Source organism: Heliangelus exortis, chromosome 2, assembly GCF_036169615.1.
Source record: "Heliangelus exortis chromosome 2, bHelExo1.hap1, whole genome shotgun sequence".
NCBI lineage: Eukaryota > Metazoa > Chordata > Aves > Apodiformes > Trochilidae > Heliangelus > Heliangelus exortis.
Genome location: NC_092423.1, coordinates 35,876,021 through 35,891,205, shown reverse-complemented (window position 1 = coordinate 35,891,205; position 15,185 = coordinate 35,876,021). Strand labels below are relative to the sequence as shown.

Here is a 15,185-nt window from a genome sequence, read left to right as displayed (position 1 = left end):
GAAAGAATGTCCAGTTTTTCCATTTGTTAGACTGGAATACCCATTCTAGTATCTCCAGTCCTTTCTGAGGTCAGAGGTGTTCCTCTGTTCCCTAATCAACAAAAATGTAATTTAAATACCTATAAGAATCAAGATCACTGTATGTAATGATTCCTAGTAGTTTTTAACTTGCCCTTTTTTGTTTTAGAGAGTGGATGAGTAGATTTGTTACAGAAAATTGAGTGGGGCTGTGATTATATGATAAAGAAATCTAATGATTATCACAGCCAGGAATAGTTTGCCATCATCAGTAGAAGTGGCTTTCCATTATACATATGCAAAGACAGATTCTCCCATAATGATAAAATTCTTGGTGACATTTGTGCCTGTAACATAAATGTGGTGTCATACTCTAAATTTGGAGCCCGCATGGGCATTTAGAATAGATACGTGATTTTTTACATATGCATTCATATACCACCTAATACTTTAACCTTTTAAAAACTAATTATCACATCCTTCAAGAGCATGTTTAGCTCTCTTTGACTAAATTGCTTCAGCCCTAGTTGCCATATTTCTATTATAATATCCTGTACCTAGTGTTACACCAGCACCTCACATTTAATTGCTCAGGCTTCTGATATTAATGCCTTAGCAACTCACTGCACCATCAGGAACAACATCTAGAGGATCCAGATGATTATTCTTATCAATACATTTCCAATTATTCTTACTTTTCTTTCTAATACTTGTATCCTTTTCTTTCTGCCCTGCTTTCCATTCATCTTCTTTTTCTAATGGACTTCTATCAACTTAGTCATATTGTTGATTACCTCTACAAGTACACATACTGTATTGTGACACAGTGCACTGCTTTCTTTGTTTTTCTGCACTTTCTTCAGAATAGAAACATAAATAATGTTACCAGCACCTTTGTGGTTTACTCAGCCTGTAAAAATCTTCAACACTCCAAAATGAGTAGTTGTCTGCCTGTTTCTACTCTCAAAGCATTATTAACCACCAAAATGCATCCTTTCCTCTTCCTGTTCCTGCTTGTCTCTCCTCACTCACTCTGGACTCCTGTAAATTGCCTTTCAAGGTCAAGGTCTTGTTTATCTTGTTTGTAAAGCAATTCCTTTGCCACACTGAGGAGTCTGCTTGCTTTCTTTCAAGCACTATGTCCCTTAAGAGCAATAATCAAGCTCTTTAATGGGTTATTTCAGTAAGCAATTTATAAATATGTATGTTACATACCTTGGATCAATACCACATGACAGACAATCTGGCAGTGATTTTTCCAACTGATAATCAGTAAGGGCATTTTCTGCACAGACAACCTGTACCTGTCAGAATTTCTCCAATTTTGCTTCCAGTCATATTATTCCCAAGCCAGTCTCTACTTGCAGACAAACTCCAAGTTATCAGAACTTTCTGATAAACAATTTCCAAACATAATTGACCTTCTCAACCAACGTAAGAAATCAGACTGTCAGTCTAAATATATCCTTTTTTTTTTAACCTGAATTTCTGCCTCACAATGGCTTTTTTTTTTCTTCTTTTTAACATCTTATTCCCCAAACTACAGAGCATCTTTAAATGTTATTTGTAATCTCATTCCACTACACACGGTTCCTAGCAGCAACTGGTTTTATTTATATGAGTTCTCAGAAATCTGTTAAGTTGTATGTAGTTGCTAACTGACCTTTTGAGTCTGTTTTTCATACTGCTTAATAGTTTCTCATTACAGCCTGAGCATGCCTGCCTGCATATGCTCATTTGTTTTCCTTTTTCCCTAGACAGTGAACATAATTTGGCTTCGTTATTCTTTTGCTTTGCACTTTTACTAGATAGCATCAAATGTGGTTCTTTTCTATCCTATCCCACGACTGTGACTGCTCGTGACACAAAAAATTAAAAATGAATGATCATATGAATCCTACTGTCCATTACTCCACAGGTCTTAGATTCAAAAGCTTAATTAGGTCTCTCAATCATAAGACTATTTGTTTTATAAAGATGCTGTTAATTTTCTGTGTTACATTTTAATGATTAACAAGATACTCCACATTGCACATAATTTCTGTCCTCCCTAGCTCTGATGCATGCCTTGGTGTTCGGCAATGTGACTGCCATAATTCAGAGGATGTACTCCAGGTGGTCCCTTTATCACACAAGAACCAAGGATCTGAAGGACTTCATAAGGGTCCATCACCTGCCACAGCAGCTGAAGCAAAGGATGCTTGAATATTTTCAAACCACATGGTCTGTCAATAATGGAATTGATTCTAACGAGGTAACCAAATGAGGGAGGCTGTGAGTTTGATGGCATTGACTGTGGTCTTAGAGTCAGGGGGAGGGAGGGTGTTCTCATTTTTCCATTTGTGATGCTATGTTCCTTGTGAAGTTGCATATAAAAAAGGACTTACCTAAAAATAAAGCTTATGGTATGCTATTGAAAAATCTAGTTTAGCACATCATATCATATATTAAATCTTCATAGTCCTCCATAATTCTGAAATACATTCATAAGAAACTTTTTGGATGATGCCAGCAGAAACACCCCAGTGAGCTATTTTTTACTTTCACCCAACAAAAACTCTGCTGGGTTTTTTTATGTGTTTTTTTAAAATAACTTTTAACCTTTCCTCCCTCCTTCATTTTCTTTTATTATTTGCAATAGTGCAAACAAGTCGTTTGGCCTGATTTTTTTAGGTTATTTCCCTATATTTTTAAATATTTCAGAACATATAAAGAGAGTGAAATCAAAAGACATTTCTGGTCATGTCTTTGCTTGCTTGTTTTCAATTACTTCTCCAGGTTATGTATTACTACAATCCAGAAGAAATAATGGGTTCTCTCTGCTGGAGTGTTATTTCAATGAACCATTCCCTTCAGAGTTCTTGTTATATACATCATTAAAAAAATCAGTGGCCTCTATAAATATTGTGGAAATAAACATAAAGATTTGGGTTTGAGAACACTCTCTTCCTGATAAATTCTTTTTGTAGTGTGCACAGCACAGCAAATAGAATTTCCAACAGCATCCTAGCAACAGAAGAAGCCTAGTAAGATTTACAAAGGTACAAAAACACTTGAACATCAAAGGCTTCCTAGATTTGGTTAAGGATCTCCTCCAGCTTCTGTACCTTCTGTCACGCTGGAAGTGAGTGACTGCTGTAATACAACAGCAGCCACGGGAGAGACCATCAAGATTTCATGATTTGCCTCACAAACTGCTTTGTCTAAGCCCATTTAGTCAAGTAGTGGTTGATTGCTTTGCTCAGATGCCAGATCCCATCAAACTACAGAGAGAACTGTATTTATGGGCTTGCAGCTTGCACGGTCCAGAGCCCTGCCCCTAAGCAGGCAGGAGGTTTCCTATCAGTGTGACTGACAACTGGAACCACTTAAACATGTCTTTAAAGCCCTGCCTAAAATTTCTGTGGGGCCTTGACAAAATGTAAGATGATTTGAACAGTTAGATGTCATTCTCAGAAGACTGTCTCTGAGCAGAAGGATGCTTCTCTCAATTTTGCCATCCTGCAGCAGTTCTTCTGTGAAACATACATAGGTTATTATTAAGTGTTGGCCTGGCTACACTGAGAATTTGCCTCAAATTAAGAAAAAAAATAGGAAGGCCTTTTAGCTTTCATTGGGTCTCCCACTGAATATGCACCTTGGCTCTGTTCCTTTCTCACCTCCCTGGTATCCAGTTGCATAATTTTTATTAAAAAAACTAGAAAACCCAAATAAACGAAACAAAAACAAAAGCAAAAATAAAATTAAAAAAAAAAAAAAAAAGAGGCTTGGGTGGTTTTTTCACTTCTCATCCAGTTGTTTTAAAAGAGGCAATGTTGAGTTTTATGCAAGCATTTTAGAGAAAATGTAAAGAAAATTAATTTTTTCAACATACCTGAACAGCCTACGGCATTCTGACAGCTGAGAACTAGGAAAAAGTTAAATTGTGCATTAAGGGGCATTCCTACACATAGTGTTGTTGACTTTTTTTCATATGGTGACTTTTTTTATACATGTTCTTGTTTAAGGCATATTTGCATCCATTATTTTCCTGGACTTTATCAGTGGTCATCAACGTAAACATTTATTGAGACATAATACACCATATCAAGGGGGTAAGAATAATCAAAGGGAAATCTTCTCATAAGTACAACATGTGCAGCACTGCCAAATCAGACCACCTCCTCAAAAGATGTAACATTATTTTACACTTTCTTTTCTGTTTTCTGGACAGCTTTTAAAGGACTTCCCAGATGAGCTGCGTTCAGACATCACCATGCACCTGAACAAGGAGATTTTGCAGCTCTCCCTATTCGAGTGTGCCAGCCGTGGGTGCCTCAGGTCTCTCTCTCTGCATATCAAAACCTCCTTCTGTGCTCCTGGGGAATACCTCCTCCGGCAGGGAGATGCCCTGCAAGCGATCTACTTTGTGTGCTCAGGTTCCATGGAAGTCCTGAAGGACAGCACAGTGCTGGCGATTCTTGGTACGATCACAACCATAGCTTCAAAGAGAAAGAATGGGCCTCCAATGTGGGATGACCATCACTACTAACTGATGGTTTAGCAAGTCCCAGCAGGATGATGAGAAATAATTTGTTGTGATTTTAAGCTGATTTTAAGTGTTCACATCCCAGATTTGGTTGGGTTTTTTTTATTTAAACTTCCTTTTGTCATAAGGAGCTTTCAATTGGCCCTGTTAGCTGTGCAGAATTTCATTTATATCCTGATTTTCTTATACTTTCTCTCCTTAGCATGAATGGAATTACTTGCTAGCTTCTGATACAAGCTGCTGCTTTCAGCTAAACCTGATGACAGTACTGACATTGCAAAGGACATTGGTTATAGGTTCCTAAACCTTTCATTTCCTCCATGAAAATCCATCACCAGGCCTTGCTCGCACAAATGCTCCCAAATGAAAGCAGACAATGTGAGACTGCTGTCCTTTGATGCATGCATATGAACACCCCTTGCAAGACATCTATATGGTGGACAAGAAGCATTGCTGGCTCTGCTTCTTCAAACTGATGCTTGCCAGCAGTCATCTGATTACATTAGAGCAGAGAAATGCCAGAAGTTCTACTCTAATAATTTTTGTTTAGTTGCTGTTTGCTAAGTGACTGCTTTGAGTTATCTAGGCCTAAACATCTCTATTTGTAAATTTCAGTAACTGGCCTCTATCTGATGCCTGCTAAAGAGATTCCCTTTATCTTCAGCAAAAAAGAACTGTTAGATTTGCCCGAGTTAATGTTTGCAGCATATTTTGTCAAAGTAAAACATAAAATTTTACTGTAAATGTAAAGCATTATTTCATTATGATTTGAGTGCCTCTTTAGATTTAAATGTATTCCTCTATCAATAACTTTTAATATTCTTATAAAGCAGAGTTTAAAAGAACATTTCCTTTTTTTGCTTTCCTTCCTGTTTTGTGGGATTTCACTGGACTATTGATAATGCAAGCTTCTAATCTTTTATAATTGAATTTCCTTTATTTTACTATTGTGAATTTGATTGAATATATTTTCTTTTTTTTAGAATATAAATGTGATACACATCCTATTTCTTTTATAACTCTTTAATTCTATTAGTTTGACAGTCCACATAGATGTATCACTCATTTGTAATTGGGAAGTTTTCAAATGCTTTGATTTTATTGGATCCCAAAGATCAATGCTATAAAACGCAGCTTAAAAAAAAAAAAAAAGGTAAACTTAAATACAGCAGAAGGTCAAGAGATGTCCCCATTGGATCTATGATTTTGTTAATGATTCCATTTCCAGGCACTTCTGAAAACGTTAATGAAAGCATCATTATGTAATGGTAACAATGAAAACAATAAGAATGAGATTAGTGGATTTCTGAGATAAGTTAATGGAATTGCAATGCAAACCCATAAACAAAATACAACTGAATAATATTTTATTGCAGTGAAAGGGAGGTTCATCATTTAAACCTAATGAACACCAGAAGAAGGTGAATGCATCAAATTGCCAGGTTCCTAAGAGAAACTGTGTTGCTGATGTTATGTAAATCCAAGAGCACAGTTTTTCCCCTGACAATGCTGGGTTACTTACAGTTCCCAGACCACAATTCTGTAATTCTGTTATGATTCTATTTCTAGTGGATAGGGGTTTGTTTACTGAACCATTCTCACTAACAAGCAATACAGCAACAGGATGATAAAATACTCTGCTTAAATATAGCTGTTTGGATCCTCTTGAGACTACTACTTGATATCTAACAATGATGGTTGGGATAGCTTTTACAAGGAAATATGTTTTATTATAGAAATTATGTAATGTTTGAGTATACATCTCAGATCTATTTAAAATATTAACCATAAATTATTTACATGATATCCATAAAAAGAAATTATAAATTTGACTGAATGTCCCAGATATATTAACAAACATGTCTGCACAGACATTTATAAATAAGCTTAATTTCCAATGAAATAGAAAGAACTACTATAAACAATTTACATTATTCTTTTTATGTAATAATTGTTGATATTTGAGATCTTACTGTGTCACTTCTGCATTAATTCCACATGAAGATTTAGCTTACCAGTTACAGCTTTCACTACACAATTTTCACTTGAAAAGGAACATACACTATAACTACCAGATCAATTGTAGTATCCTTCAGGCTGATATCATTTTATCAAACACTGTATCAAAATCAAACTTGCTGTTAATTACTAGTGTAGGTCTTAATATTATAAATATTTACTTAATTGGTCTCTTAAATCTGGTAGTTACCTGCCTGGAAATTAGTTTTAGTACTGCCAGTTAATTGCATATAAGATTGCAACTGTAAGGGGAAAAAAAAAAAAAAAAAAAAAAAAAAAAAAAAAGACCAAAAAAAAAAAGACCAAAGAAAAAAAGACATCTTTTACTCATAGATCCTTTAGATTGTTATTAAGCAATGTGGTGGTAACAAAGAGATTTAATATTTAGCAATTACATTAAACAGATCTGTAATTCAAAAAAGAAGTAAAGAATAGAGGCTTTGATGATAATTATTTTCATGTTTTCTTTCAGGTAAAGGAGACTTAATTGGAGCAAACCTATCTATTAGGGATCAAGTTATTAAAACAAATGCAGATGTCAAAGCTCTAACATACTGTGACCTCCAATGCATTATCCTCAAAGGTCTCTTTGAAGTTCTTGACCTTTACCCAGAGTATGCTCACAAGTTTGTTGAAGACATACAGCATGATCTCACATACAATCTAAGAGAAGGCCATGAAAGTGATGTAAGTATCTTCAAAAGTCTCTGCAGTTACTGTTACCTTTAAGATATTTCTCCTACTTTAGTCAGTTCTTGTAATTTTGCCTCAGTAAAGAAATAATACACAGATTACATTAAAAGGGCCATTCATTCAATTTGTTTAATAATTCAGTCATTACCTATATTAAATGTTTATCAGCTAATCAGATCATAAACAGTGAGTATTTTCCCTGTTTCTCATTTTTCCATAGAAAACATCATCAATGAGAGAACATTCATCTTTAATATTTTTTTGGGTTTTGCTTTTATTTGAAAATAATTCAGTTACGTAAAGCACATGTCCAAATAAAGGTATTTACTTATACCATTTCTAGAAGCTCCTGTGCCAGCCTAACAGACATTAGTTTCATAGATCATTGATTACCATTTTGCAGTTAACAACATTGTCGCATACATTTGAAATGAGAAAAAGTTGTTTCTCATCACACTGCAAATAAAATATGTTTTTTCATTTAAATGAGCACCTTAATGTGAAAAAAAAATTCAAGAAATTCCAAATACAGCATTGTTGAAAGACTTCAGCATAGATATGCCAAAGTACTTTCACTGCTACTATGTAACAAATATATATATTTTCAGATTTTAATAGTGGAAAGCTTCAGTGACAGCTCTTTTTTTTGACTTAACCATATAAGTGTACAAAGATTGATTTTTCAATCACCATCCAACCAAACTGTGCTAGGTTGAAGATTTCCTTACCCCTTCCTTGTGCTGTTTGAACCATAATTACCCAGAAAGTTGAGTAAGAGATTTGAACTGGATGAGAAGTGGATGAAGAGAGTCAGAAGTCACTGTGAATTTCCTGATCCTAGAGTGTCAAAGACACACACTTAGCACTAGATCTCATAAGTACCCTATCCACACAGAAATCTTTAGGAAAGATTTTAAATTTGTTTTCTTGATTCATTTGCAAGTCTAAGAGTGTACATAATGATGTGCTCCATCTGCATTAAAATCCAAGATGCAATGGTGGAAAAGGCTCCATGTCACGTTTCAGTAAACAAGGAGAAGCTGGAACCAGATTTCCCAGTAACAAGTAGAAATTGTATCTGTGTGGTTATGGAAAGATCAAAAGTTTTCTTCAAGCAGCCTTGGAAGAAAAGCTCAGGAAAATTTAAGTACAGGAGCTGGCAATCACATAACTATTTCAGCCTCTAATGAGTAACAAATAAAGAAAAACCCAAGGAAATGAAGCTTCAGTTGTTTCTCACGATAGCTCTAAAATCAGCACTCATTAAGTAATTATTTATTATAACCATTAATGCAAGTGCAATTACACTGGAAGTGCTATTATGTCATCTTTTTATAAATTTACATCAAAGCAATATGTGAATTAGGAAAAAGTCTTTATGGTGCTTATCTGTATTTTGTGCTTGGCTTTCTTTGCTGCATTTTGCTCAAGATGTTTATAATTGGTTTTGTAAACATACTTAACTATTTGGAGACAATTAGAAAAAAACTAATTTGTTTAGTAGCTGGATTTGTGATATTAAAATAATTCAGCTATTCAGAGGTTTCGAGCAATTTTTCTATATCTATGACTATGATATCCTAGTCACAAAATAGTTTGCTAGGCAACAGAGATTTTGACACTTGCCTCACCTCACCTATATAATTTTGTACTATATATTACAAGTCACATATATAGCAGGCAGTAAGAGAGCCAGATATCTGATTTGATAAAGCTAAGAACTCATAAGAAATTTTTTAGAATAAATAATACAAATATATGAAAGAAACTGGAAATTATTTTGCTATTGACCAGCCTTGATAAACTTGCTATAGTATATATTTAAAAAGCTGTAGCAAATGGTCATATATCTGAATTATTCCATTAAATTCTCCAAATAGGTAAATAATTGCACAATACTTCTGTGGGCTTGGTAACAATTTATTGGCTGGTTATTTCTTGTGTCCATGCAGAAGTGTCTACAGTGTAGACATTCCTATTCGTTAAAAAAACCCAAAGACTGAAATAATGAACAAGATGCCTCCTTGACACCTGTGCCATCCCTCAAGCAGTTACGAAGTCCCAAAGGAAGATAAGACCTAAACAGGCTTAATCTGTGACTCACTAGAGCTCTATCACTATGTGCAGTTTTTAAAAATGAAAGATCAAATACCTAACAATTCAAATATCTGTTTGTAGAGAGGACTTGTAATCAATAAGAATCTACTTTTCTTTTTGTAGCCTTAAAAATGGTGTTCTGCCTCTTACGAGAGCTCCCTTGGAGCTGGACAATCAAAAGTTGCAAAATACTTTTCATATTAAATAATTTCCAAACAATTTCAGCCACCTTTTTGTGTGAGTTTTGCCATGTTACCCAGCAGCTATGCAGAAAGAAGTGGCTTATCTTAGAAAAGATCAAAAGCTCTATTTTGACATTTAGAGTGGGGCTGAATAACTCTGAGGAACAATTATCATTTTCAGCCCCATCTGTATGTAGTTAAGCACTCACCATTGTCAGGAGCTCATCTGACAGATCATACACTATTACTGTAGGTGTAAATCACTGGCATTTATTGTCTATGGCACAGTAGGTATAAATTCTGCAAAACAAGAGACCAGTCAATGGCAATTTTTGTATTTCTATGTAAGAATTACTACAACAGATGAAATACAGAAGTGAATAAATCACCTAAAGCAACAGAAGTCTAAAATTTTATCGGCATGATTATTCTGGAAAAAAAAAAAAAAAAAAAAAAGAAACACACTTCAATTTCAATTGTTTATCTTTCTTTTTACAAGGTATTTACAAATACCTGTTCTTCTATTAGAGACCCTAAGTGACTGATCACTGTACATCCGCTGCTTCGTACCTGCCAGCCAACATATTTGCAATTCTCCTCTATAACTCTTTTATCTTTGATACAAGATGGAATCTACAAAATTATTATCAGCAGTTAAAGTATAGGAATGAAGATATTCCTCATTCTATCAAAAACTAAAATATTTTAAAAACTGTGAACAGATAATTAATTTTGGGACATGACTCCTTATCTGTTCATTGCAGTAGTTCTGTTACCTGCCTTTGTGCGTGGAATACTCTGCAATCAGAGCTGTTGTGAATCATTACTTAGAGGTCTTTCACATTTTACAGGCTATTCACATTTTTTGTTCATGCTTCTGAGACCATCTGGTATAATTTTTTGCCTTCTTCCCTACGTCTCTTTCCCTCTCACCATCTTCCCAAAATTAATTATCCTGTTGCTGGAAAAGGCAGCACTCACACAACATCACTTCCACAGTTCAACTTCTATGGAACGAGTAGCAGGATTGTGCAGGTGTAGGAGTCTATAGCCACTGACTAAAAATCCTAAATAAACAAAAAAAAAAAAAAAAAGAAAAAAGCAAAAACACACACACAAAACAAAATAAACCCCAAATCCAAAAAATAAAAAAACTACAACAAAAAAAGGAAAAAAACCCTTCACCTCTTTTGCCCTTCTGATTTTAAATTCATGGGAAGCTTTTTCATCTACCTCTCTGCACAGTTCACAGGTCTCCTGCCTGTAATCGTGACAGTAAGCATGTTTTGGTGGATCTTGGGATATTTGAGGTGGATGCAGAAACTATTCAGAAAAGTGATTTGGTTGCAATATCCTCCTCCCTGTGCAGTGTTATAGTCAGTCCTTCTTCCACTCTCTCAACCTGTCAATTACTTGCTTCACTCATCATGGGAGCTCCAGGTCAGCCTGGAGCTATAGTGCAAGCCAGGTTTCACTCCTTTTTCCTGTCTGTGGACTCATAAATCTTGTTTATGTGTAGTCATTGGTGTGCATGATGTGTGCTACCTCTGAGCCATCAGTTCACCCAGTACCCCTCCAGATAACCATCTCGCTATCATGTTCCTAATATACCCTTCAGTATGGTACACTGCTGAGAAATAATGCAAGGAAATGTGTAATTCAAAAAGCACTGACTGGTACATGTTGTCTCTTGAAAGCCCAGTGGCCTTTTCGTTTTCTTTCCTCGTATCTTTACCTGAAGAATTTTTTAGCTGTTATGCCCCTGTTTCATTTCTGTATCTTTCAGGCATCCTAATATTTTTTTTAAAAACTAACACACAGCCTCCTGTACTGCCTCTTTTTTTCTCTGGTAATTTATTCTTCTGATTTTTCCAGTTAGAAGATGCATTCTTCCACAACTTACTGATGTAGTTGTCATCTTTCCTATTAATAATTTTTTTCAATAATTCTTGTTTGTTTAGAAGTATTTTCCATTTTATATCTAAAACCGAGAGACTGTTGGCTTTAAGAATGAATTCCACAAGATGCAGGAGAGGTCAAATGAGAAGAGTGTAAAATAAACCATTTAGTTTTGTCTGGGAATATGGGACAAATATGTATGCCATCACAAAATTCCTTCCCCTGTGGTCACTCTTTTACTTTTTTGAATGAGTTAAGAGACAGGAATTCTAGTTATTAGTTGTACATTATTTACAAGAAGACTATTCAACATATGTATGAAGCTAGGATTTTCAAAATTGGTTCTTACTACTTTCTTAACAGACAGAAACTATTTTCATTGTAACTAGAACTAAAATGTTTAAATAAGTGAAAAAAAAATACTTCTAATTTTAGCTTTTGAGTCATTTTGAACACTTTCCATTCTCATTCATTTCACTTCCTGGGATTATTGCATTCTGCATCAGATTATAAAGCTTAACCGGAGGGTTACATGTTGAAAAAAATCCGGGCTAGCAAAGCAGCTTATTGATGTTTTTAGACTGTTGTATGAGAAAGGTATAAAACACAGTGTTAAACAAAATTCTAGCCAGGAAAAGCCTCTGGCTTCCTGAAAGTACTGCCTCAGAATCAAACTATATTTCTGTTTTAATTACACATGCACAGTAGATGATAACTTTTTCCAATATGCTTCACTGTGCCTTAGGAAACATTATAATGTAACTTTTACAATACTAATATTATATCTTTGTCTATACATTTGAAAAAAATGCAAAACCTATATGTTTTAATCTTAAAATAACATGAATTTAGAGAGTGGATGTTTTTTCATAATTGCTTTTATTTTGCATTGATATAGCAACAACCAGATAGAGGCCTTAAAGTTAGAAGCATTCTTAGACTAACTTATCCTTTTATTTTTCTGTGTAAAGTAAGACTAATTCACGAAGGAAATTATAATATTTACCACAATTTCTTCTATGAGAACACTGGCTCTGAAGGCAGACTACTTTAAGAAGTAATGAGGATGTCAGAGTGGCTTATAGGGTAAAGTTTCTATAACACTTGCACAGTCATTACAGCCTCAGGATACATTCTGAAATGTGTGGAATTAAATATGATGTTTCTTTTGAGCAAACTTGTATATCAAAGAGGTTTTCTACATGATTACAAGTGTGTGTTCTCAAATTTTTTGGGCTTTTTAAAGCAGAATAGCTGATGTCAGAGGGGTCCTCCTACGGTCATCTAGACCCACTCCTCTGCTCAAAGGTATAAAAGCATATATAAAATAAAACCAAATAGTATTTATATACAATTTCAGTACTGATATAAATACTGATATAAAAACAATATTATCAGAATATTTTTCTTTTTAATAATTCATACATTCATGCAGTAAAACCAGAGCTACAGAACCTGCCTGCATAAGTACAACCAGAGCTCAGATGAAATTCAGTTCTTACCCAAGTCATATAGCTTGCTTTTTCAATGCTGTAGTTAATGATAAAATATTGTAATACATACATTATACACATATGTACTGTATATACAGTATGCTACAGAATATATAGTGTTAAGGGTCAGGCTCCACTGACAATCACTGTGTTCATTCCTTTAGCAAAACTGATACTGGATTTCTCTGACACTGGGTTTGGCTTTATATAAGGGTGCTTCAAAGACTGTAGGAATTTTATTCACTTATAGAGTGTCCATGTTCTCTTAGTTTCTAACCTGTGCAGAACTTCTCAAATAACAGAGCTTTCAAGAGTTCAAAAAAGTTACAGGCTCTGCTTTTCTGTATTATGCTTATATAGAAGACACAAATTGCATGTCAGGGGGAGGAAGTTACAATGGCTCTCTCATTCTACAAACCTGTATACTTGGACTTCTGTTGAGACCTTCACATGCCAGGATATGGCCTCTAGCCCTGACATGAAATCATGAGAATCACTGAGTTACTGTACATCTGCTGTCATCCCCAGAGTTTTAACACCGAATATGCCTAGGGGCCAGATATATGCTCAGTTTACACTTCTTTTCCTTCTGGGAGAGTCAGCTAGAAGTTAATCTACTGATTGGTTTGCCACCCAAGCCCAAAAATACTCATTACTTAGAAGAAATATTTCTGACAAAAAAAAAAAAAAAAAAAAAAAAAAAAACCAACACGCACACAGATGTTTAAATAAGGAAACAGATTATCACAGACATGATCACACACATTATGCTTGCCCCTGCCTTCCTATGTGAGGTTTACCCTGACAGCTAGACAAAAATGAACTACCTTAAAAATTATCCTCCAATATGTTGCTGTTCTTATTAAAATTTGTCCCTCTGATTTGGACTCCGAGTGTTAGCAAAACATCTGGGCAACATTGAGAGTGCTTGGAGAAAGGCAAATAGCAGGCAATTATTTTCAGTGGGAAAATAATTTCTCAAGATCCACTTCATTATCTTTCTCTTTTCAAGAGCCTCTCTGAAATTACATACACATATTTTAATAAGTGCATCTTTCCAGTACCTGAAGTGGTCCTACAAGACAGCTGGGGTAGGACTTTTTTCATGGGCATATAGCAAGAAGACAAGGGGAAATGGTTTAAAACAACTTGAAGAGGGAAGATATTTATTAGATATTAGGAGGAAATTCTTTACTATGAGGGTGGTAAGACAGTGGAACAGGTTGCCCTGGAAAGTTGTAGATGCCCCCTTCCAGGTGGGATGGGTCCTTAGATACCTGGTCTAGTGGGAGGTGTCCCTGCTCATGGCAGAGGGGATGGAACTAGATGGTCTAGAAGGTCTCTTCCAACCCAAACCATTCTATGATTCTATGATTCTGTGATTCTATGATTTTCATAAAAAGCAGTTTGAGATTTCATTTGAAGATAAAGCTAACAGTGTAAACTTAAAGTAACACACATTATCTACAGCCTCAAGCTGAAGAATCTAATTGGATACCAATCCACAGGACCAGTCCTGAAAATATTTATGATTTCATATGAAATCTTGGAGTTATATGAGGTTAACCATGTCAGTTTTATTACTTTGAAAGCTTTTAGCATTCGGTGTAATTTCTGTTAATATTATGTAAAAATATTACATAAAGGAGAGGAAGATAAGAGTATAGAAGTAAAAATGACAAGTTATACCATCCACACTTATCACTTATTTGATTCTTCATTTGAAGAAACAATCAAAGCATAATTAAAATTTTTTGCTAATGAATACTGTAAAATTAACATTCAAGCTTTAAAGAAATATACGTTAACTTTTAATACTAAGCATAAAGGCTCATGTGAAAAAATTGGATCAGAAGTTGCAAAAAAAATTATCCAAAACTAACCACAACCAGCCAGTTATTGAACACTAACTTCATGGTCTACTATAATTTATGCAAGATAGAAATGATGTGGGAAAATTACTTACTAGAAGATTGCAGAGCTTATGGCAATTCAATTATTAGTCCCTATGATAAAATACTGGTGACAGATCTGCTGTTCAACTTTAGCTGCAAATTCAACATACTCTGTACTATAAATAGGATCAGAGAATGCTGAAAACATCTGCTTCCAGAAAACACGTTTTCTTTATCTGTCCATTATGCAAGGAAAAAAGATAAGAAGAAACCTGAGAAAACAAGGGACAAGCCAATGAACTGTAGTAAGTCTTTAAAAAGCCAGGGGAAGGGGCCAGGGGAAGAAGAGGTAAACTGCTCA

At 34.9% G+C, this 15,185-nt stretch overlaps 1 protein-coding gene and 1 long non-coding RNA gene across 3 annotated transcripts in view; one reads left to right on the top strand and one right to left on the bottom strand.

The window, feature by feature from the left end:
- Positions 1-15,185, bottom strand: part of LOC139792353 (uncharacterized) — a 414,091-nt gene that overhangs the window by 235,325 nt on the left and 163,581 nt on the right. The window lies entirely within an intron of this gene.
- KCNH8 (potassium voltage-gated channel subfamily H member 8) overlaps positions 1-15,185 on the top strand; it is a 170,537-nt gene that overhangs the window by 133,141 nt on the left and 22,211 nt on the right. Inside the window, exons 9-11 of the mRNA XM_071735531.1 lie at positions 2,073-2,272; positions 4,232-4,481; positions 7,038-7,252. Of these exons, the coding sequence (XP_071591632.1) occupies positions 2,073-2,272; positions 4,232-4,481; positions 7,038-7,252 (665 nt within the window). The remainder of the gene's footprint in view (positions 1-2,072; positions 2,273-4,231; positions 4,482-7,037; positions 7,253-15,185) is intronic.